The 23,989-nt window shown below is 39.5% G+C and overlaps 1 protein-coding gene across 10 annotated transcripts in view; it reads left to right on the top strand.

The window, feature by feature from the left end:
* The window catches only part of LOC150075865 (tensin-1-like), a 405,993-nt gene that overhangs the window by 108,073 nt on the left and 273,931 nt on the right, over positions 1-23,989 (top strand). For 7 of the 10 annotated variants that reach the window (XM_090388058.1, XM_090388057.1, XM_090388066.1 and 4 more), the window contains exons 2-3: positions 1,257-1,368; positions 10,971-11,008. In XM_090388058.1, coding sequence (XP_090244184.1) covers positions 1,257-1,368; positions 10,971-11,008 — 150 coding nt within the window. Of the gene's footprint in view, positions 1-1,256; positions 1,369-10,970; positions 11,009-20,405; positions 20,944-21,689; positions 21,708-23,989 lie in introns of those variants that run through there. The other 3 variants (XM_090388067.1, XM_090388068.1, XM_090388065.1) reach the window with 2 other exon arrangements.

Raw genomic sequence — 23,989 nt, 5'->3', positions numbered from 1 at the left:
TATCCATGAATTTCAGCTCTAAATTACATCCTTAAATGATCCAAACATTTGAAAATCAGGAGTTTCCTGTAGAGCAGATGCAGTTTCGTATTTCCATTTCCTGCTCATTAAAATGTCTGGATATTTTAATGAGCACTACCTTTTGGAGAGTAAATCATTTATAAAGGTTCACTTATCCTTTTTGACTAGGACACTATTCACAATTATGTCAGCATTTCCTTTCTTGGTCATTAAGAGTTAAGGTTCTCTCTACAAGCCTAATTACTTTGCTTATAGGATTTCATAGTCATCTCCCAGACAATATCAAGTTCTGGTAAAAGAAGTAACATCTAGGAAATTTATATTAAACGTGGATGTCCCACAGAACTAGTTTGCGGAAGGATCTAAAGCCATGAGTCATCAGCATATTGTTTTTGTAAATTATGTGTATTATAGTTGGCTCACCTGTTTTCTGGATGAAAAACACCAAATTTCTGGGAGAAAAGCATAACACACAACCCAGACCGACTAACTTGGCCACGATAGGTGTGTGGGGAGAGAAAGGCCTATTTAGGTTCTACCTAGGAAGACTCGAACCTAGGCGTTTTGCACATGGTGTGCAAGGATGGCAATCGCAACCATTGTGGGTACACGCGAAGGTAATGCCTGGGTCTCATCATTGGGCCCATTACTTTTCGTATCTAGATGTTCATGATCTTTTTGTTATGTTAGAAGGTTTGGAGGAGTGTGAAATGGTGGCGGACCGGTAAGATTTCGAATAAATTATAAAATTTTGCAGAAGAGGATCACCTCTTCTGAATCTGTCTGAGTTGGTCTCAGATTCAAAAATTGTTTTTGAATCTGAAGCCACCGAAACACCAATACATTTAAGTATAAAACCGACACAAATATAAATCCTGCACTCTCATAGCGAAGGTGGAATTGCTTTTCTACTTCTTGGAAACATGGTGGCCAAAACCAGATGGCTTTTGTTAATTCAATAATATTAATTCACTGTGGTTCAACTTAACCCTTTATTCCCAAACAGCAACCAGGATCAAAACAGAATCACGTTAGCAGTCTCTAATAAGAGTAAGGTTCACGTTTTAAGCGAATATTGTATTGTACTTGATAAAGGATAAGAGACAACTTTCCAAACGTTTTGCACAATGTACAGGTTTCCTTTTAGAATATTACAATAACCTGACTTTAATATTTATAATATTTACAATAAATTTTGAGAACACTAATTTTTTTAAAATTTCTTTTCTTTTCAGCCCAGTGAAGTTCATTTCCAGAGTCATACATTCAGGTCGAAAGCATTTAAAAGGCCGCGATCTTGTGACCTTTGTCAGCAGCCAATTAAGGACCAAGGCAGCAGCTGTAGAGGTTAGCCAACTTTGACTTTCTCTTTTAAAATTCTTGCAAGATTTCTCTAGTCAAATACACCACTGGGAACACGTGCTTCTCTTCCCCGTGATGCAGTAGATGGACCTCTGAAAGGGAGGAGACATAAACGTCTTTAGGGGCGATATAACCTAAGACCCCCCAGAAAATATTTCAACCCAATTACTTTTCAGCTACATTTCAAAGAAATCCTCCACTTACTTAACCGTGTCACACTATTTCCAAAAGCCGTCATCCTGTCAGCCGAATCACTATTTAGAGCGCCACCTAACGACAAAAATATTGCTACAAACTATACAACCGGATGTATAATGGCAGATTTACTTCACACATTAACTCTGATTTACAGTCCAGACATGTGGACCCACACTTCGTACTTCATGCTGGGAATGAGTTATGCATCCTAGCAGTCACGTGTTTCACAGTCGGGCCAACTTACCACGCATCGATGTCCATCTAGTGCTAATTCACTTGACCCTAGCTGGCCTTTCTTTCCGTGCTCTTTTCATCCACTCTTACCTCTAAATAAAATGGCTCCTCACGACATAATTACTCGTGCAATTACACCCACGCAGTAGCAGGGCCCTTGCACGAGAGGCGATTAGAGCATTCGACCAATGGCGATGCGATCTAAAACACCAGGTTCAAAATACGGCAATGTACCAACTGCAACATGAGCTGTATGGAGTTTCAAAATGCCCCCTCTTTCTCTCTCTGTGCCCTATCTTTATGTCTATCCATCTATCTATTATTTCGCCACTTTAAATAAGCTTATGGCAACCATTTTTTTATTTTGTTTATCGTGCTGATCATCTCAATACTTTTGATCATCTCAAAAGTGTTCTATTTTTGAGATGATCACTCGATTTTGTATTTGGATTGCAAGTTACATAACAGGACAAGATGTATGTGGAATGTGTCCTCGAAACTGTCCAAGGACTCTGACAGAACTATGGCCTTGGGTTTCTTCTTGTGGACGATAAATTCTCGTCCATATCATGCAAAGGTCGTAGGAGTTCTTTTTGGTCTTGTATATGTCGTTTACCATGACAACCTTGCTGAGTAGAGATAAATCTTAAGTAGAAATTTATGTTTTATTTGTGAACTCCCCTTTAATTACATAATACAGGCGCATGCAAATGAAATATTAGGCTGTTTCATTGTGTTTATGATCCTTGAAAAATATAAATTCATTTTGGATATTTAGAAGAAGCGAGTGGAATTATTTACATTCTTTGTTTCGCTTGTAGATGCCAAGCATTCATAAATATTTGGCTAATACAAAACGTTTTCTGATATGTTAACTGTTGAAATTTCGTGTGTTTTAAGGTCAATTTTCTGTTTGCTGGACGAAAAACTCGAGTTTGCGGGAGAAAAAACCATGCTACTCTCTCCTGAGATCGACTAGCTCAGCCACGTTATGGAAAAGACCCATAAAAATTCCTCCCATCAACGGCGGGATTCGAACTCAAAAATATTTCGAACAAGGTCAAAAATATTTGAACGGCTAAGCCGTTCAAATATTTTTGACCTTGAAGCGGTTGTAGATGTTCTTCCCGAGATGGTCAGGAAGATTTGCATATTAGTATGTCGATCCGAGATCTAAAACACTGACAGAGCTGATATTTTCATCCCACCAGTCGCTTGGAATATTGTCTGAAGAATTCTACCAGTGGCTGGTCAATCTGTTGACGCCAGGATATATGACATTGAAACTGCATTATCCTGTTCCTTCAGGATACTGCAGTTTCACTGTCATAGAGTGCAATATGAATGATGCCCTTTCATGCCAAACGAACGCTTTAAGAATCACTTTCGGTAGCAGTTTGGCAAAAAAGTTGAAGATTTACTGTAAAAAAATTCAAGAAATTTCCACGAGGTGGCATTGCTCTTCACGTGGTAGAAAAAGATTAAGCCAAACTGCTGCATGATCTATTGTGGAAGGTTGCATGTCTGGCGTAATGTTATTGATACATTCAGATAACCCTCGGTGAATTGGTAGGTCAAGGGTTAAGAAAAGTGGTGTAGGTTTCTTTTAAACGTGCCCAGCTTCCCGGTTAAGTCAAGTTTTAAATCAAACCCCACTTATTAAGATGTTTTCCCTAGGGCTCGTGTTCCCTTGCTGACAAGTTGAAAAATATTTATCATTGGAACGGAGGGAACTTTTAAGGTGTTTCCCCCCAAGAAACTTTGGCTTTTCATGATGTGGAAAGATATTTTTTTCCTAAGATTTTAGTCATCGAGAGGATTGCATATTGCCACGCAGCTGTTTAGACCTGAGATCCGTGGGTAATGCGCTGGTGAAGATGGGTTCCTAATGTTTGGTATTGAAGATTTTGGTGACTGTCTGCAACGTTGCCTTGCGATTTTCGTGTACTTCGGGCCAGACATCTACGGTTCCGACCATGGAGTATCTTTTCCAGCTAGACTTTTAATTCTCGTTGCTGGTTTTGTCCTACACAAACCATTGACTGAAGACCATAGACACTGCGTAGATACATGGGTGAACTCGGCTATTGTTCGTAACGATGCTCCCGCTTTACTAGTACCAGTGATCACGTTTCTCGTGAGGTCTTTGGCGTTACCTGCCCTTTCTATGAGTTCCGAAAAGAACTGCAGTCCAGTCGTTCTGCGAAAGAATATAACGATTTTAAAAAGACAAAGAACAGAAACTATCATGTTGACCAAAATGTAGTTTTCTTTCTTTCTTTCCCTTGGGGTACTATTGGCCTTAATACCTGTTAATCGTTTCCACCTCACCTAAAGATAAATCCAAACTACTGCCACCTCACTTTTCCACAAATTCCAGTATTGATTGTTTTGGTAAATCTTTTTTCTAGTTTGAATAGAGCCTGTTATTTGTCCCTTTTGATATTTCTCCTATGTTATCCAGTCATTTTTTTGTTTAATGACGTTTGGAACACACCTAACCTAAGTTAACCTATCTTAACCAATATCATTCACCCACAGACAAATTTCTTTTAAAAGTCTGAAGAAACATTCAAAAGGTATTTTATTGGGTTTAGTTATTTAGAATATGCAACCAGACAAATGAACAGCAATATGACGAGCCTGTAAATTATGAATCTACTGTTTGCTGGATGAAAACACCTTAGATTCTAATTTAGCAATTGAGTGTCTAGTTTCCTCTAAGAGGCTTCATCCTACATATGAAGACCCTGATGGGGATATCATCGACCGTATCATAAGACTGTTTTCTTTTTGGAGGCCAAGCAGGCCTCCAAAAAGAAAACAAGGCAGCCAGCTGACTGCAAAGCTTTCCTCAGCGTGAAATACATGATGGTTGCGTATTCATACGCCTCACTTCCCGTTCGAAAACATCCCACAGGGGGTCAATTGGACTGAGTTCGAATTTAAGGCCAATCAAAATGGGTGGTATATTCACTGTGTTCCTCTAACCACTCATGCATAGTGCTGGCCCAATGACACAGCGCATTATGGTCTTGGAAGGTCCCATTTCTGTCCTGGAATAAATGCAATATGTCGAGGTGCACATGGTCTTCTAAGAGCCAGTAGACCTCACCAGTGAAACGTTGGTCCATATGTATCAGTGGTCCTAGTTCTTGCTACCAAAACGTGCCCAATTTTAAGCAACTTTTGAAGGGCAGTGTATTTTTTCCACATTCTGGTATCTCGATTAATTTATTTATATTTTCTCTTTCTTTTTCTCTAATCACCTTGTGTCAAAGCCATTGCGAAATTCAGTATTTTTGTTTTACAAGTCTGCCCCCAGAGAAACAGGGAATGGGAGGGGTGAGAATGAGGTTCAGAATTGCAAGACTCCTTGATCTACGACTACCTCGAAACTGTGGATCATAATGTAGCAGCTACTCGCGCGTTTTCAACTTTCCCTCTTTCCTGAGCTTTTTTCTTTCTTTCTTGCTTTAATTTTACTCACTGGTAGCGCCACCTAGCGGAACTAATCGTACGTCAACAGACAAATGTCCGCCCACACCTTCCTGTTCTCAGCTACGGGGGCTTCTTTTGTTGCGGGCGGTCTGACCATTTCAAGGCGTTGGCGTGTCCGCATTGTTTTGCGGTGGAATACATGACGGGTGACCTTCCGATGACAGTTCGTAGAACTACGGAAAGCCACCGTAAAGAAATGAAGAAGAAGAAGAAGAAATAAATGGAAGAGTTGGATAACAAGAGCGCTCGGCTGTGGTGCAGCGAAGGGTGGGTGGGAACGGTATCGGTAAGTGGCGTTGCCGCCAGTAGTCGCTGCGTAGCCTGAGTGGGTCAACACGACTGTAATCCATCTAATTTGCGCATTGGTCTGCGCACCTTCGTTGGCAGACTGTGGATAATTGCGGTGTCCAAACTCCAAACTCGCATATCAAGCTGCCTAGTGGACGTTGAGGTCAGACATTCGTCTCAGTAGGGGGTGGAGGGCAGGTGAGTGAAAGGGAGGAGGGAATCCACAGTCGTGTGCTTTATTAGTTTTCGCTCGGCAAATAACAAAAATATTCCGAATTCAATCAAAAACGCGGGAATGAAGCGCCATCTGTTATCACCAACACGAACTACAATTCTCATTCTTTCACCGAAGGCTTTTTAGCGTTTAAAACAGAGGTCGGATGAATGAAATTTGACCCCTTGCGATAACAGTAGGGGCGCTCTCTCTTAGGAGGGGAGCGGTGGTGACACGATGACATTAACCCCATCTTCGTAGGCAGCCAACATCTCGTCGGCAGATCATTAGCATTGCTCATTCGCTTTCATCTCCTTTGCATCTTCCTCTTCGGGGGAAATTAAAGCGCCGGCCAACCCCTTAATATCATTTGCATTCCATTACTCTTTCCACCTCACGTGCTCGCCCCGCTTTGCAGTCGCCACACCATCGCTCCGTCGTAAATTCGCCGACCACAAGGCGCTGACCGCGAGCGTGCATCCAAACGTATGACCTTTGACCTCAAGTCGTTACTTCTTTCACTTTGACGTTAGCAGTCGACAGAAGGGGTGAGAATGTGCTGACCCTTGGTAGGGTTATGCCATAATAAGGGAGAGAGAGAGAGAACAAATACTTCCCCTTCGACCTCATATCCTGCTTTAGCGGGCGGACACGAAAGTGACACCCAGCCGCTCCCTCACACGTGTTTCGAGATTTCCCCCTGGAATCTGTCGCGTTTTTCTGGTTAAAGGAGTTCAATTTGTCACTTTTGATTTGCTTGATGAACCCAAGCTTCTCCTTTTTATTTTTTATTATTTTTTTTTTGGATAAAGAGAGAAATATATTAAAATATATTTTTTGATAGTTGGAACTTAAATTGAAAAACGTACGAATCCAAGATAACGAATGGAAGAGGTTAATTTCATCTATTCTGAATATGGAATCATATGATCCAATTTATTTATTGTCAACGTGGTCTTCAAACTTACTTGGTCCAGCGAGATTCCAAATCCTTCAACTCAATAATTTTTTCCCCTTCAGGAGATTTTCGAATTCCAGTTTAATTCAATCATTTACCAATGGAACGATCCAATTTATTTATTGTTAAATTTTGTCCTCAAACTTACTTAGTCCAGCGAGATTCCAAATCTTAGATTCAACTCAATAATTTTTTCCCCTTAAGAAGATTTTCGAATTCCACTTCAATTCAATCATTTACCAATGGAACAAAATCCAATTTATTTATTTTCAAATTTGGTCCTCAAACTTAGTTGGTCCAGCGAGATTCCCAATATTAGATTCAACTCAATAATTTTTTCCCCTTAAGAAGATTTTCGAATTCCAGTTTAATTCAATCATTTACCAATGGAACGATCCAGTTTATTTATTGTCAAATTTGGTCTCAAACTTACTTGGTCCAGCGAGATTCCCAATCTTAGATTCAACTCAATAATTTTTTCTCTCCTTCAGAAGATTTTCGAATTCCAGTTTAATTCAATCATTTACCAATAGAAAGACCACTAAATTCGTGGCTACCATTATATTCGCCATCGATTTAGATTTTTCAGTAAACATACCATATTACCTATCCACTTTGTTTAAAACCAGGGCCGGGTACAAATCTGCAATGTTAATAGCCGGATACACAAATAGATAAATCAATAAACTGCAACGGATTTTAATCTCATAAATTAACTTAATGTCATTAAGCACCAAGACGACATGCATATTTTAATACTTATTATCATTTATTAATTCTCCTGCAGCCAAAAATCTAAAGCAGCGACATTAATTTTTTATATCGATTATTTTCTAAAAAAGAAATGCCATTCATTTTTCGACACACGAGGGCGCCTCATACTTTGAATAATTAATCTGTTTCACCACGTGTGTTATGTACATTTCTCCACGTTCAAACAGCAAAGTTTACGCGTGCGCACTCGTTTCTTCCATCAATGAATTTTCTGACTCACATTCTCCATTGTTATTCTGTCAGCACGCCTGTGTTTGCTGTGATAATTTATTATTTTTTTCCCTCCATATTGGCCTTTCGCAATGCGAGAATGCGAATCTTTTTTAGTAATAACTAATTAACGTCAAGTGACAGCTGTTCCACACGGGTAAGAAACAAAACGAAAGAAAGAAAGAAAGAAAAAAAAAAAACTCCATTAAATTTTATCAATGTTACGCTTGTACACAGAATGAGCATCAGAGTAACTCACTGCTCTTGTGATTTAAATCAAGAGTTAATGAATGGAAAATCAGAGAGAGAGAGAGAGAGAGAGAGAATTAATATTTTTAACGAAGGAATAAATATTTCAGATTTTTCGTTTTTAGATAAATATCGTCAATTAAAATGTTTATAGAAAAATTGCATTTCTGATTTACATAATGGTGAATTTGTAGAGTTTTTAATTTATTATTATTATTTTTTTTATAGAGAGGAAATTTTATGCATCATATCAGTATGGTTGCATAAATGCTCCCATTTCTTTAGATAATATTAAGAGTAAAAATAAGAGAGAGAGAGAAAAAACGTTTTCTTACACCAAAATTTTTCGGATGATCGAAATTTCGGATAATTGAAATTATATTGTAAGTTATAAAACTATTTTTAAGAAATACATTTGTATTTATATATTGATAAACACACGTTTACATCTGTTTGTGTACATCTCTGTACACTATATCGTCACCTAGCAACCGTAGAAGTATGCTTACGTCCTTCTTGATGGTATGGTGGTTTCGCCACTTGTCAATCGTTTAGAGAGATCGATTCGAGTCCAGAACTTTTCCATAGTAATTGCAGTTTATTGATAATTGATTGTTACTGATTAAAATATTTATTTGTATATTCGGATACGAATAATCAGAGATTGCAGAATTCTTAAGTGCCCTCTTCAGTCGGGCCCCAGTTAGTTAGTATTAGCAATGGCCACATGGTGCAAGGAAGCTTATGCTGCACCAGCCAAAATAAAAATAAATAAATAAAATAAAATAATAATAAGAAGAAAATTAAAAAAATAAATAATTAATTAATAAAATAAAAGTAAATAGATAACCTATGCGTTTCCCTCCTCCCGTAGGTAATCATCCAGCTGACCTTTGAATTTCCCCAAACTCTCAGCCTCTACCACCCATGTAGGTAACTTATTCCAGTAATTGCTGGCTAAAATAAAACTTCCTGCAATGCAGTCTTAACAACTCCCCCCATAACTTGAATTTATGTCCCCTAGTTCAAGAATCATTTATAACCGTGAAAATTTCGTCCTCATTCATTTTGCTCATGCCTCTCAGATCCTTAAACACCTCAATCAAGTCTCTTCTAAGATGCCTAATTTCCAAGCTCTGCAACCCACACATTCGAAGTCTTTCCTCGTATGGATGCCCTTTTGCCGATCTCACCAGGCGAGTTACCCGTCTTTGGACCCTTTCAAGAAGCTCAATGTCTTTCTTTAGGCGCGGTCTCCATACCCGAACACAGTATTCCAAGTTCGGCCTAACGATAGCCTTATATAATGGGATTATAAATCATCGACAGGACACCATGGGCCCTCCTTGCAACCTGTCTACAATGCTCGGAGAACTTCATATCTGATATCGTAACTCTCAAGTCCCTTTCTTCCACTACCGGATTTAGTTCAACCCCACCAAGTGTATAAGTTATTTTGGGGTTACTGTTCCCCAGGTGCAATACTTTGCTGGATTAAAGCATAGTCAGTGGCCGATTCAGGCTAGGGGCGCCAGGGTATGGTCCCCCGTCGATTTTCGGAAAATATACACAAATTGTTTAAATTCCCTTCAGCTACAAAAAAAAAAAAAAAATGTTTTTCATTGTTCACATAGGATTTTATACATTTTTGCATTGTGTCTCAGCTATTTTCAACTGACTACAGTTGGCAACAGTGATGCTAATGTGGTCGCCATTCTAGTGCACAAAATTATTATTATTATTAAAATCAGTTTATTTTCCAAAGAAAGTGCCCTCCCTGTCACAAATGGTGTCCCTCCTGTCATTTTTTTCTGGATCCACCACTGAGCATATTTGCTACTTTTCTGACTACCCCTGAAGTCTATCTAGGTCACTCTGAAGAAGCTCGATTGGCGGTGATCATTAGCTGCTCTACCAATCTTTACATCATCTGCATTAAACATCACGCCATCTATCCCTTCATCGATGTTCGATGTCATTTATGAAAATCAAAAACAACAGTGGCCCCAATATTGATCCCTGGGGAATCCCACTTCTTACATCAACCCAATCTGAAGTTTAACCATTTATCACAATCCTCTGCCTCCTGCCATCTTGCTCTCCATCTAAGGATTTTCTCCGTGATTCCAACCTGGTCCAACTTATAAAGTTCCAACTTATACTGAGTCAAATGCTTTGCCGAAATCGAAATAAACAATGTCGAGATTATTCCCTAAATCCACCTCATGAGTGACCCTGTCAAAATAGCTAACCAGATTTGTTAAACATGATTCTTCAGAATTCCATTTCTATGATATGCCTCTATGATTTTGCCTGCTACTGAAGTTACTATTGATCTCAAGTGGAGGGTATAGAGGTCCCCTGTGATTTAATCAATAATTTTCAGCCAGCACTACATAAAAATTATCCTTTAAATACAAACTTCTATAGACATAATAAAATGGAGTAATGGCCAATGATGCTGATGCTTGGAACCATCTGCTGTATAGTGTAAAAATAAATAACTACTGTATTTTGAAAAATAAAAAATTGAAAGAAAAAAAATGAAACAAAGAAACCAAACCCGGCAGAGGAAAGAGATAAAGAGGGGAATTAATGAGTGGAATGGGACCTTCAGGAAGGGGTCCAAATACTTTTGGTAAGGTAATGTATTTCAGTATTAGCAAGCAACTGACACATACTTCATCATTTACTGCAGTCATGCATATATTATCACTATAAAATAATGACTAGTCCTATTCAATGATATATTGTCTGATTAACTGTTATTACAATTTATTACATTATACGACAGTTTAATAACTATCGATTATAATTTTAAAAATGGCCAATCATTATTCTCATAATAATAGTTACATTAATAAAGTTGGTCATCATTACATTCACCATCTTGCTATTGCATTTATGATTTATGTATCGTACTATTCATAGCATCTATTAATAGCCTATGTTTTCTTGCAGTGTGCAAATATGCATGTCATAGGGACTGTGAATCTAAGGTAAGTAGTTCGTTTTAATACTCTAATAAAGTTAAAATTTGATTTAAATCTCAACAAAAGAAGAATGAATTAAAATTATTAGTGTTTCTGATTTTGGAATAGCTTCGTGACACATTGGATATGTAAAGTATATGGTTTGGTGTTATTCTCCCTGGGTGGAAAGCCACAAATTATAATTTGAAATCGTATGTAAATTAGAAACATTAAGGGTTTATCTCTTGAAATATTTATGATCGAATGTGGTTTGGTCTGACAAGTACTTCATTCTGACAGATGGTTGTGTGAGGTTTGAATATAATCAAGTGCTATAGATTTTTTCTTTCTCTTTTTCTCCTTCATTGGTACATCTGCTAAATCGAAAGCAAAATGTGTTCTGTCAAAGCTAAATAAATTATTTGGAAGTTAGTTAAGTTAAAGGAAAGGAAATGTAAAAATATTCACAAAAATGCCAATCTTTGCGAATTTTTTATTCTTATTATTATTATTTTGAAACATACAGGTGATAAAAATAAGCCTAATGTAATAATGTTGGAGGATTTACTAATAGAGGGCGCTAATGTCAGTAATCGGTTGAAACTGGAAATAATTATTACGTCATTTATTACTAAGATTGTATATAAATATTATTTTAATGAAAATCTTATTATCTTTAATTTTTAATGATAACAATATTCTCAGTTTATTTTTTAATATTTTATAACTTAAGTAAATATTGTGTAATGCCAAATACTATGAAATATTTCTTCCCGTTTATTTTAAAATGATATTGGAAAATTAAATGCAGGATTTTTTAAGTAAATGCGTGCACGCCATCTATGAGTTAATGAAAGTACTATATAGTTATGTATTTTAAGATTAATATTTTATGGAAAGGAGAAACAAAACATGAAAACACATTAAAACTTAAAAATGCGGAATTGTATAAATTTTAATATAGAATTCAATCGTTTATGTATATTAGAAATTAGTAAAACATCTACTTTTCAATAAATTGATCAAAAATATAAATACTGATTACCAGGCATAAAAATATTCACTCATAATTTTTTAAACAATAATATTGCATTTATTACAGTATCCATCTTCATATATGTTTTCCTTATTTCCCGGTAGATGGCATCACACATAACCAGTGTTATTTCATTTTATTTATTCGAATCAACAAAACAGAAATCTTAAAACTTAAAAAAAAATAAGTACATAAGCACTAAACAAACAACTATTTCCAAAAAGGGTATACGCTGAGTGGCCAGTTTATTGGGTGCAGCTACCTAATAGAGGATAGGTTCCCATACCACACTGATGGTGGTCGATTTTGGCTCAATTGCTTCCCATAGTTGTTTTAAATTCGTTAGTTACGTATTTCTACTCCGAAAAGCTTGTTCCACCTTATCCCACAGGCACGCAATCGGGTTGAGATCTGGTGACTGGGGAGGACACCACAGTATTCTGAATACACTCACGTTTCTGGAACCAGAAACGTCAGTGAATTGTGCCCTAATAACATAGCGCATGCTGCGAATGGAGTAGGGTCATATTGTTGAAAGGACTCATTCGCAGATGATTACACTGTAGCCAGATAACCTGATACTGCTCCACCGGTATCAAGGAACCTAAGATGCACTATGAAAACACTGCCCACCGTTACACTGTCTCCATCAGCCAGCATTTTTGACATCTGGAAGGAAGGGCGCATGGACTCGTGCTGTTTTCGCCACAATCTAGTCAGCATAAAACAGTAGAAATCTGGATTCATTAGGCAATGGTTTTCAATAATCTACTGTTCAGTGGTAGAATTCCTGAACTGTTTATAACTACACCATGTTGTTTTTTTGTGGACCCAGTTCGGTCCTTGACAAAGTACGACGAGTCGTACGTTTTGAAATACCTTTTTTGGTCATGACTGTTGTGCGGGGTTGTTATTTGATTTGTTATAACCTTCCTGTTACCATGCGCAAGTATTCTCAACCTCTGTTGGTCTCTCATCGCCCTCATGGGTAGCACAGTTGGTATTATCACCGTACTCCCTACACCAGTGGAAAGACTTCGGTTCGAATCCTATCAATGGCGCGAGTACTTTTTATCGCCTTTTACACAACGTGGCAGAGTTGGTCAGTCTCAGGAAAGGATAGCATGGTTTTTCTCCCGAAAACTCGAATTTTTTTGTCTGGCAAACAGCTAAATGACCACAGACACACGAAATTATATACGGCGCAATATGACCTAAGTTGATGGTGCGCCTAAAACCTATAACAACCAAGCCTGTCATCAAGGAACTGTTTCCAACCAGTGATCACCCTTGGCTGGATGTTATTTGGTTATTTGAACAATTTTGAGACATAGTCCTACATGAAACCCACCAGAGTTGCAGTTTCTGAGACACTCATATTGGCGAGTCAGACACTGACTATCCTGTCACTTAAATCTTTCGTCTTGCCCATCCTTGCAGTGAATAGCAACATATAGCATCCTTATGTATCTGCACGCCTGCTTTTTATCGCATGGTACGTGTTCGTACCATGCGATAAAAATGCATTTATTGAAGGAACTCTCTATTTCGTGGAAAGGGTGGGTTACTTAATAAAGTGGCCACTCGGTGTATTCCACAATTGGCTTTCTCTGCTGTCTGCATTCCGATATCGTTTTCATCTTCTCTCTCTCTCTTTCTCTTTCCTCTGATGTCGCTTTGGTGCGCAATACAAAAGAAAGAGGAAATTCCTTTGCACATTTCCCGTTTCCGTAAGTCTTTGTAAACACTTCTGTTAGCTCAAAACGACCTTTGGTGATTTAATTTATTCGCTGGTGATAAGCGGCGGATAAAGCGGCCCGAAACACGTACCACAAACATCGCTGGCGTGATCGCCTTCTCCCGGAGACGAGAGCATCTGGCAGTGCCAGCAGAAGGTGTTGATTTATGGAAGTTAATCGGAACCACGCGCTGCTTCAGATCATTGCCCTCAGTCAGATGGCATCTTTTGTGCGCGTTCTCTTGAGCCGCTACTGTTTGTGGCGATGTCACTTCTCACACCTGCGGATGAATTTAAAGCGGGGGAGAATGAAAAGAAGTGACAAGTTGGAGATATTCTTGTAATTGTATGTTCCGAGATCCAGATCTCATGTGTGCGTTCTTTTCTTCTTCCTACTCGCTAATTCTCCTCTTTATCTCTTTCCTCTGCGGGTTTGGTTTCTTATTTCTTTCCTTTTTTTTTTCTTTCACGTTTTTACCTTTTACGTTTTCTTTTCTTCCTTTTTGTTTTTCAAAATTGTCCCTTTGTCACCATTTTGCTTCTATATTTTATCATCAAGGTTTATCTAACTTTGAAAGAGAACACGTTTCTTTTTCTTTTTTTCCCATTTCCTTTCTTTCAAAAGGTTTTTTTTTTTTTCGCTTTAACAACGGAAGTCCTTAAATCATGAGAACATTTAAGTACAACTGCCTCTAAGGAAGATAAACTTTAATTACAAATGAACTTTTTGTTTTATTTTCTTTCGAGGTGATCGTCTCGAATCAAACAACGAATAAAGTCACCTATCATAGCTTCATCCATTTTCCCCGAGACCGTTGTTCCTTGGTTGAAATCCTGATGGAAACATTCCTCAAACTCTTCACTCACTTCACCCAAATTCCGTTTGAAAAAGTCCTCAAGCTTTAGGGACATTCTGTGCCCATAGTCTTCCACAACGAACTCGCAATTCTCAACCACCCGTGCACAAATCGTACTCAAATGATTTGTGGCAGCATGACCTTGTCAAGTTGGACCAGAATATGCAAATCCTCCAGAGAGTATCTGGACCCCTATTTTCATAGACAATTGGATCTTCCCAGATAAACAAGTGACTCAGATCGGTATATTGTATAAGGAAGGAGGAGATCTTACAAATTATTTGTTCCCGTCATGGCACGAGCCAAGTTGACTGATTTCGAGAGGAATTTTACTGTCGGTTGTCACAGTGTACTGGCTGGTTGATTCGTGCTGACAGCGTATATCATCCGAAGGTCAACCGTCCATGATGTCATGATATGGAAGAGTGATGTTACCACTACCATCGAGCATTGCACAATAAGACTGCAGAGCTCACTATATGTGCGTATTCGGAAGGACAGTACAACAATCATCTTGTCAGACCTCCCTGGAAATATGCCCTCGTGAGTAGCACAGGATAGGAATAAGAATGTTTTTTTCAGCAGATTTCGTTCTTCAAAATGGATGCTGTATTGGGCCGGTAGAGTACTGTGAAGCCAAACTGCCCTTTCCAACATATCCCAGACATTATCAATTTGATTCAGATCTGGAGAACTAGGCCACCAGGATAGATACTGGTAAAAACACACACACACACACACACACACACACACACACACACACACACACACACACACACACACACACACACACACACACACACACACACAACGCTTTCCATATCTCCTGTCCATTTAAACAACCCCAAATAGTGGCTAGTTCCACAATAAACTATCCACTCGCTGAAGGAAAATTTCGGCACATCCATCTTGCAACTCATCATCATCAGCCATTTTCAATCCACTGCAGGATGAAACATTTTGCAACTATCCTTCCTCAATTTTAATTTCGTGTCCCTGAATAACAGGAAGAATCCCATCGGCATTGAGATTGCTCAATCCATTCAAAGCCTTAACACTTCAATCAGTTCGTCTCGTTGCCTAATCTCCAGACGCTGCAATTTATAAACCTGAAGCCTTTTTGGTAAGAGCACCCCTTTGTTCCAATCACCAATCTCGTTGCCCTGAATGCACCGATTCCAGCAGATCCACATCCTTCCTAAAATGAGGTCTCCAGATCTGAATGCATTATGCAAGATGTGGCCTAACCATTGCTTTGTACATGAAAAAAAAAAAAAAAAAGAGACAAACGCCTCTTTATCCCTCCTAGCAAAACTTATGCGTATCGTTGATAAAACCCCATGAGCTGGGGTTTTCCTAAAGGTGACTGCATTGGTCTCAGACAGTTTTTAAGTTCTATACAGAGGGACCAACTGATGATGTTACCAACAGAAAATTCTAAATGAGAACCATTCAATGAATTAATCTTGGAAGCTACTGTTGACTTTGGAGAATTCTGGCTTTTCATACGAATTAAGAAATACTCTTCAAAGCTATGGTAGATATAAGCAAGTCCGTAATCAAGTCATAAAAGAGGTGAGGCAAGCGATGGCAGATTAGCAGAAATCTTTGACAAAGGATGCTAAGAAAAATAGCAATAACCTCTTTACTTATGTAAACTCTAGAAGGAAGAGAATGAATCAGATTGGTCCACTTGATGTCGATAGTTTAACCGTTGATGACCCTACTCAGGTTGCTGACAAACTGAATGAGTATTTTGCATCTTAATTCACACATGAGGAATTCTTTAGGAAATGGGGATTCCAGGTGTTTCCCAAACGCTAACAGGGAGCCAAACGATCTTATGATAACTGAGAGCAAAGTGGAGGAGAAATAGTTGAAGTTAAATATAAGAAAGGCACCTGGGTTGGACGGGAGATGTCCAATTATATTAAGGGAGGCAGGAAAGGAGGTCAGCAAATCCTTAGCCAAAATTATGAGAGTATCTTTTGATTCAGGAGAAGTCTCTATGGACTGGAGATGGTGTGAATGTATCCCCAATTCACAAAGGGGGATCGAAGGGTGACACGAGTAATTACAGACCAGTTAGTTTAACTGCTGTTTGAGAAAACATAATGGGGTCAGTGGTTAAAGAAGCATTGCAGGGTCATCTAGACAGGAGTGCAGTTATACTGCAGTCAGAGCATGAGTTTGTTAAGGGGAAGTCGTGTCTGACAAATTTGATTGCGTACTATGATGCAGTGACAAAGGAACTAGATGAAAAAAATAATTTTGATATCAGATGCTTGGATTTCAGAAAAGCGTTTGACACTGTTGCACATAAAATACTGTTGCAAATTTGTGGTAGTGTGGCAATAAGGGCAAGTTGCTGCTATGGATAAAGGGATGGTTGAGTGGGAGAAGACAGAGAGTGGTTATCAAAGGACACTGCTCTTCATGGACAAATGTTATTAGTGGTGTCCCCAGGGTTCGGTATTGGGCCCATTGCTGTTTTCTGTATTTATCAATGATATCGATGAAGGTATATCAGGTTTAATGTCGAAGTTTACGGATGATTCAAAGGTTAGTAGGGTTGCTGATGACAGTATGCTGCTGCAACAGGATCTAGAAAAGTTAGGCAGATGGGCTGAGAAGTGGCAACTGAGGTTTAACATTGACAAATGAAGAATACTGCATATTAGTAGCAGTAATTCCAGAGTAACGTACCAACTGTGTGGTAATACACTGAGGGTAGTGGAGAATGAAAAATACCTGGGGGTAATTGTGCAGTTAGATATGAAGTGCGCTGATCAATGCAGACAGACTGCCAAGACAGTCCATAAGGTTTTGACAATGATATAAAGGAATTTTGCTAGCAGGGACCAGGAGATAATTATCCCTTTGTATGGTCAGGCCACATCTTGAGTACTATATACAGGTTTGGAGGCCTCATTTTAGGAATGATGTAGAGCTGATGGGACTAGTACAGAGAAGGGCAACAAGATTGGTGAGTGGAATAAAGGGTTCCTTTTATCAAGAAAGGCTTAAGTTCTGCAAATTGTCTGGAGACTAGGCACTTGCGATGTGATGTGATTTGAGGTGTTTGAATGTCTTGAGCAAACTCAATGCTGATAAGATTCTTCCTCTTGCTCAGACTATGCACATGAGGGGGTATAAATTCTAACTGAGGAAGGATGCTTGCAGAATAGATGTGTGTAAGTTCACTTTCAGGCAGCGGGTGGTTGATTACTAGTACAAGTTTTCATCCGTTATTGTGGAAGAGAATAAATTCAAGAAGAAACTGGAGAAATTATTGGAGTGGATGGATAGGTGACTCTCTCTTTTCTAATTTTCTCTTCGTTGTTTCCCCATTTGTGTCGTTTATTCTCTCTGTCTGTCCGTAATCCTCTGTGCCTATCTGTCTCTCTCTCTCTCCTTGCCCAAGATGGTTGCTATACTTGGTTTTACGACTGCCGTTAGCTTTCGATTTCTTCATGATGGTGTTTTGTCGATAATCATTTGTTGCGTGTAGAAGTGTCATTACCTTCTGGCAATGAGAACTGTACTTCACCTACCAAATTGAGCAGTGAAACGCACCTAAAGTATTTTCTTAAAGAAAAAAGAAAAGAAAAGAAAGGATTTCTTGGAACTGCCAATGGTGTTATTGACCAAAAAACGAGCCACGAGACTCCACTGTTGCGAAATTGAATTTGCGTACATCTAACGGTCGGTTCCGCGCAAAACAAATCAACACACACACACGAAGAAAATATGGAGGATGCACACCCCAATTATTCCTTACGCTTCGTCTTCAGACATCTCAGAGACATTTCTCAGAAGTCGACAATTAGAAACATTCCATCTTCAACGAGCAGTTGTAATTCTGATGATGCATCGTGTTTTCGCAATACCCCCTGTGTCTCTTCGAAAGAGGGGAAGGGAGGGGGCGCAAAAGAGGGAAGTCTCTTCGAAATCTGCCAAAGACCTTCGGGAGCAAACTTTAAAAAATGTTTCCTTTATTGCCAGCTAGAGGGCGATACCATCGAGAAGCCATTAATAATCCAAGCTTCTTTTAGCGGGTAGAAAGAAAGATAGTATCAACCGACTTCGGAAGGCCTTCATTTATGTCTTCATTTATTTTTCAAAGTCGCTGCTATCGAGTGTATTCGCAATGAGTCCTTGTGGCTAACCGCAGGCACGTACCGCTTATCAAACAAATGGAAGATCTCAGGATGGAAGAAGCAGAAGGTAAAAAGAAAAATAAGCGCGGTTGGTGACAGAAAGCAGAAGATAATTGACAGAGGGTGACCTGCCGATCACTTACCACACCTGACCCATTATTTTCGTGTCATTCAAACGGTACTTAGAATTTTAAATGCGCTTTTTACGATATACTTTAATGCGTATTGTGGACGCTCAAGGTCATCGCAAGGATTCGACAGGTGATCCAATCGACCTTGAAGCATCGGAGGGTTACGCGGTTGCCTACTCGAAGCAGAAGATGACTTCGATAAATAGGTTAAGCTACAATAAATCAAAATGTCTTCCCCGAATTTGACCATGGAAGTGGCTTCCTCAGTGGCCAGAAAGTGGAAGAAATTAATTGCCCAATTTGTACCAACTTTAATCTGTTACCTCAAGGATTTTTAGGCAGTGGGCGTATTTGGTGAAGGGGGGAGGGAGTTAAATAAAAATATATACAGCGACCTCATTAATTTAACGTATTGGATGCCATCTCGGCTTTACCTTCACCGGACTCAATTATAATTTCGATTCACTTGTAAACCATCAACATGCACATCATAAAGCCTCGAACTCAAAATCTATTTAGCTCTAATCTCTGTTATCGAGCGTATAAATTGAATTTATTTACGAGGTTTTGATGTCATTATTCACGTGAGATGTCAATTTATGATTTACACGATGGGGAAGGTAGAGGAATTTGTATGCCACGCTGGTCACATCCCCTCCACCACCATTTACCTTCTCTTTTTCGTTCATTCTGCAGTTTGCATCTACCCTATCTTTGGCTAACCCGATTCGCATGCCCTGCTGCGACAGAATGATTTATCTGGTGATCACATAGCTGTCTCTATTGCCACATTCGGGAACCCTAGGGTTCATCAGACGTGACAGGATGCAGTAATCCTTGAAAAAGCACCCTATCCCGCTAGGTCAGACCAGTTTGGCAGCTCTCTTCTAGCTCCCGGATGTTAAAAAAATAGGTGTATTTCACAGTTACGTGTGGAATCATCTGTTCTACTTCCTTCTGACTCTCCAAGGTTCTTCTCCTAAAAGTAACAATCGATAACAGACGGAATTCGAAGTCCAAGTTCTGCTTCTTCAACCGGGAATTTGAGAAAAATATAAAATAGGGGGAGGGACGGAGGGAGGGGAGAAAGTCCTACTTTTTTAGCGTTGACTCATTCTGTGTTTGCGGCGTTTGGTTTATCGATGTTTACAAAGTCAACAGTGGCTACGCATGCGCGGAAGTTTGAGACCATCGCTTTTGCCTTATCCCGACGACATACTTTAAATAAGTCTTAATAGCCCCTATAAAAAGCCCCTGTTTTCACACCCGTCAAACAATAAGGAGGATGTTCAAATGCGCGTGCTCTCTTTTGGCCGTCTTCTTATTCGTGTGCCAAAAAAACTAGTTATTGGCAAGAGGTAGAGAGAGAGAGAGAGAAGGGAGGTTCTGTGAGGCGCGTGGCCGATGCGTCTAGCTCAGTAAGTTTCCCCGTGACGGAAACATGCGAGTTGTGTTGAATTTGCTGTCTGTTTTCTTCCTCCCCCAACACCAACCCCCCTTGTTTTACGAGGATAACGTCACACCAGCGCGAGGTTTAGGTCTGGTTGTGTAATTTCAGGCGCAGGTAGGAGAAGCGTTTCTCCTTCACCTTCCCGCTGACGACCAAGGTGACAACACCGACTCTTGTCTTCGCAATATCTGCCCGAAGTCCAGTACGCCGCTCCTGTTGCCCGCTGGGGAATTCAGGTAGGGGTAGAGCGTGAGTGTTAATTTAAAGGGCAAACAACTTTTTTTTTCGTACCCCCTGTACTTACGTAGTTGCTCGTGTGATCAGACTCTTTTGCGCATGTATGGCCCGAAGAAGAAAGGCTAACGCTCCCCCGTTTGTGGGGATATTCCTGAAAGACCAATCGTCACACCAGCCAAAGGCAATTGAGTTGGGCAGAAATTGGTGACCAATCGTCTAAAACGTGGTGGCTACACAACGAGAAACAGGTAGACGTTTGCGAAGAACTGGATGATCCATTTTCTCTTTCTGGAATTAGGCTATTTGTTTTTACTGCGCGTGTATTGTGGACAACGAAATCTCCATGGAAACCGGTAAGTCGAGTCACATTATAGAATACCAAAGTAAATAAATATGGCGGTTTCAATTTTTAACTACTTCTAACTAGTGGATTATTAGATAGGTAACCTCTTTGTTTCTTTATAAATCCAAGAAGTCTGTCATCTCCAAGTTACAACCTCTTAATATCCACAAAAACAAAGACAAATGGTCTTAATAGAATCTTTGTCCCCCACTGAGTCACTACAATACGCTAAATTATCCCCCGAAGAGCGAAAAAGTCTCGAAGAAGTCATTATGGCACGAGATTACAATGGCCCGCCACATAAACCTCCTTTCTTATTCTTCCTGGACAAAAGATGCTTTGGAGGAAAAGCCACTTTTGCCACAACTCGAAGTTATTGTTAAAAATTCGCCTTGGAGAGTGGGACGGTTGCTTGGCAACCAATTGTTTGGTTTGTGAATTGTATTTTGACGGTGTACTCTTAAAATGTGTCCCGAGGACTTCGTCTTTATTCTTGGCTGCTGTGTAAGGGAAATAAATATTGAACCCCTTGTTTATCAGTGAAGTGGCGGGGGGCAGGGAGGGAGGGAGGAGTTGAAGCCTTTGACCCCACCAAAGAAGAGTGTTCGAGCATTTAAGCATTCACCTCGAAGAAAGCTAAAAGAAGACTTCTTGGAATTGTGTGTTTGTGTCGAGTAAGGAGTAACAGGTCTTACGTTCTAAGAAATCTTTTAAGGAAACATAATGTTGAAGTTTGCTGTTACATCTCCACGTGTCCGTCGAGGAAGAGAAGATGTAAGTTATTCTAATATTTTCCCATCTTATTTTGGTGCTTTTTTTAAGGTTAAAGGAAAGCTGAAGTTATAGTTAAAATAATTAGGAAACTTATTTTAATATATTTTCTCAAGGACCATCGACATTTTAACGTATTAAGCGGGAATGTTGTAAACGTGAAAATTTTTTTCTCTTTTTATCCCTTAAAATACTATATTCTCTTGAAGAAAATCCTTAGGTTTAATTTTAACACGAAAGAAATGTTTGATTTTTGCATTGAACTGTATGATGACCAAAGATATTGGGTGACCAAAGTGATTTTTAACCCCCTTAATGCTTGATTCAATCAAAAAAGTCACACTTCCCCCCTAAATCTGTGGATCAGCATAGACCAAAGATATAGGTGGAAGTGCGACTTTTTTTTAAGCCCCTTAATGTGTGATTCAGTCTTTATGGTACCAATAAGGTGTTAAGCTTAATCTGTGGATCAATTCTGTGGTCTTGGAATGAAAAATTCCTGGGGAAATCCTGTATTTCCACCATAGACAAATTAACTCAGTCCTCATTGAAAAGACCTCAATAAGTTCTCCATTATCGACGGGATTCGAACCATGACCTTGCTGATATTAACATTAACAAGAGAGTTGCCATCAGAGGGCGCAACTTAGCCAAGTGACACATTATTGAGCAATCACCGTGCAACGTGGCGCCCTCTGTTATCATCTGCCTTCATCTGAGACTAAATAAAACATGAAAACTTTGCCAGTACTGCACCGGATACATTTATTTTCCTTAAATTGAGGAAACCGTGTTGGTATTCAATCCTATATCTTATAAATGTGCCTCCCTCGTCTGGAAGTATTCTTATTTCCCTCCCCTCCACTCTCTTCATTCTGTGGGGTATTATTTATGGTTGTATTTGCACAAGTCTTTCTCCGTTTTCTATTGGTCATGGTCCACTTCCTGTCTCTTGCGTAATATATCGGAAGTTGTAATTGAAAAGAAAGCACGCGGTCTTTATCTACCTCACTATCAACAATGTCGAACCTGCTGTTCTAATAGCCAATTTCTGTACCTCTTCACGCACGAAGACTGCAAAGTGAACGGCAAAAGATTTATTGAGATGGTGGGTGGGGATTATGTTAAGAAGGGCTGATTTTGTAGGTTTTGCAGGTCTGTGGGGAATAGTAATGTCAGTTCCAGTACATCGACCTTCTCTGGAGTCAGCCATCCATGATGACGACCTTGATGTTGCGATCAATGAACCAGCGTCTCTGGTTCATTATCACTGAATAAACGCCTCGACTATATTATTCTTCCAGCTGAACATTGGGCATTGAAAACTGTATAAAATCTAAGAGGCAAGCACAAGATCGACTGAGCCCATAGCAGCATATCCCTGGTTATGATGCTGAACTTGAACAAGATGCCAGCTAAAGGGGTTATATGCGCCCTCGTGGGTAGCACAGTTGGCAGATTACCGTCTTCCAGGGTGGAAAAGACCAAAGTTCGAGTCTCATCGATGGCGTGTGTGGAATTTTATGGGTCTTTTAGTAGTAGTAGTAGTAGTAGTGGTGGCATGTGATGCAAGAAAGCAAATGTATGAGCTTATGCAGCATCAGCCAAAAAAAAAAAAAAAAAATCACACCATTCCCTCCAAATGCCTGTCCAGTTCCTCCTTAAATTTATTCAACCTATCAACTTCCACAACGACAGATGGAAGTTTGTTCCAGCAATTAACCACCCGCTGGCTAAAGGCAAATTTCCGCACATCTATTCTACTTCTGTCCTTTCTTAATTTGAATTTATGCCCCCTTAGGTTCGTAATCTGAACAAGTGGAAGGATCCCATCAGAATTCAGCATGCTCAACCCATTCAAGGCCTTATACACCTCAATCAGATCACCGCGCAGGTGCCTAGTCTCCAGCCACTGCAATTTGCAGAACTTTAGCCTCTCTTGGTAAAAGGATTCCTTCATTCCCCTCACCAATTTTGTTGCCCTTCTCTGTACACACTCAAGTAAATCTACATCCTTCCTAAAATGAGGCCTCCAGACCTGTACTCAAGGCGTGGCCTGACCATTGCCTTATACAGAGCGATAATCACCTCCTTTTCCCTGCTAGCAAAATTCCTATATATCATTGACAAAATCCCATGACCTGCCCTGGCAGCCTGTCTGTATTGCTCAGAAAACTTCATATCTGCCTGCACAATTACTCCCAGGTCTTTTTCATTTTCTACCACCTTAAGTGTAGTACCACACAGTTGGTACGTTTCTCTGGGGTTACTTCTACCCATATGCA

This window comes from Mastigoproctus giganteus, chromosome 13 (assembly GCF_048544385.1).
Source record: "Mastigoproctus giganteus isolate SK-2022 chromosome 13, ASM4854438v1, whole genome shotgun sequence".
In the NCBI taxonomy this organism is placed as follows: domain Eukaryota; kingdom Metazoa; phylum Arthropoda; class Arachnida; order Uropygi; family Thelyphonidae; genus Mastigoproctus; species Mastigoproctus giganteus.
Note: the sequence above shows the minus strand (reverse complement) of the source record. Positions and strands in the feature narration are given on the sequence as shown.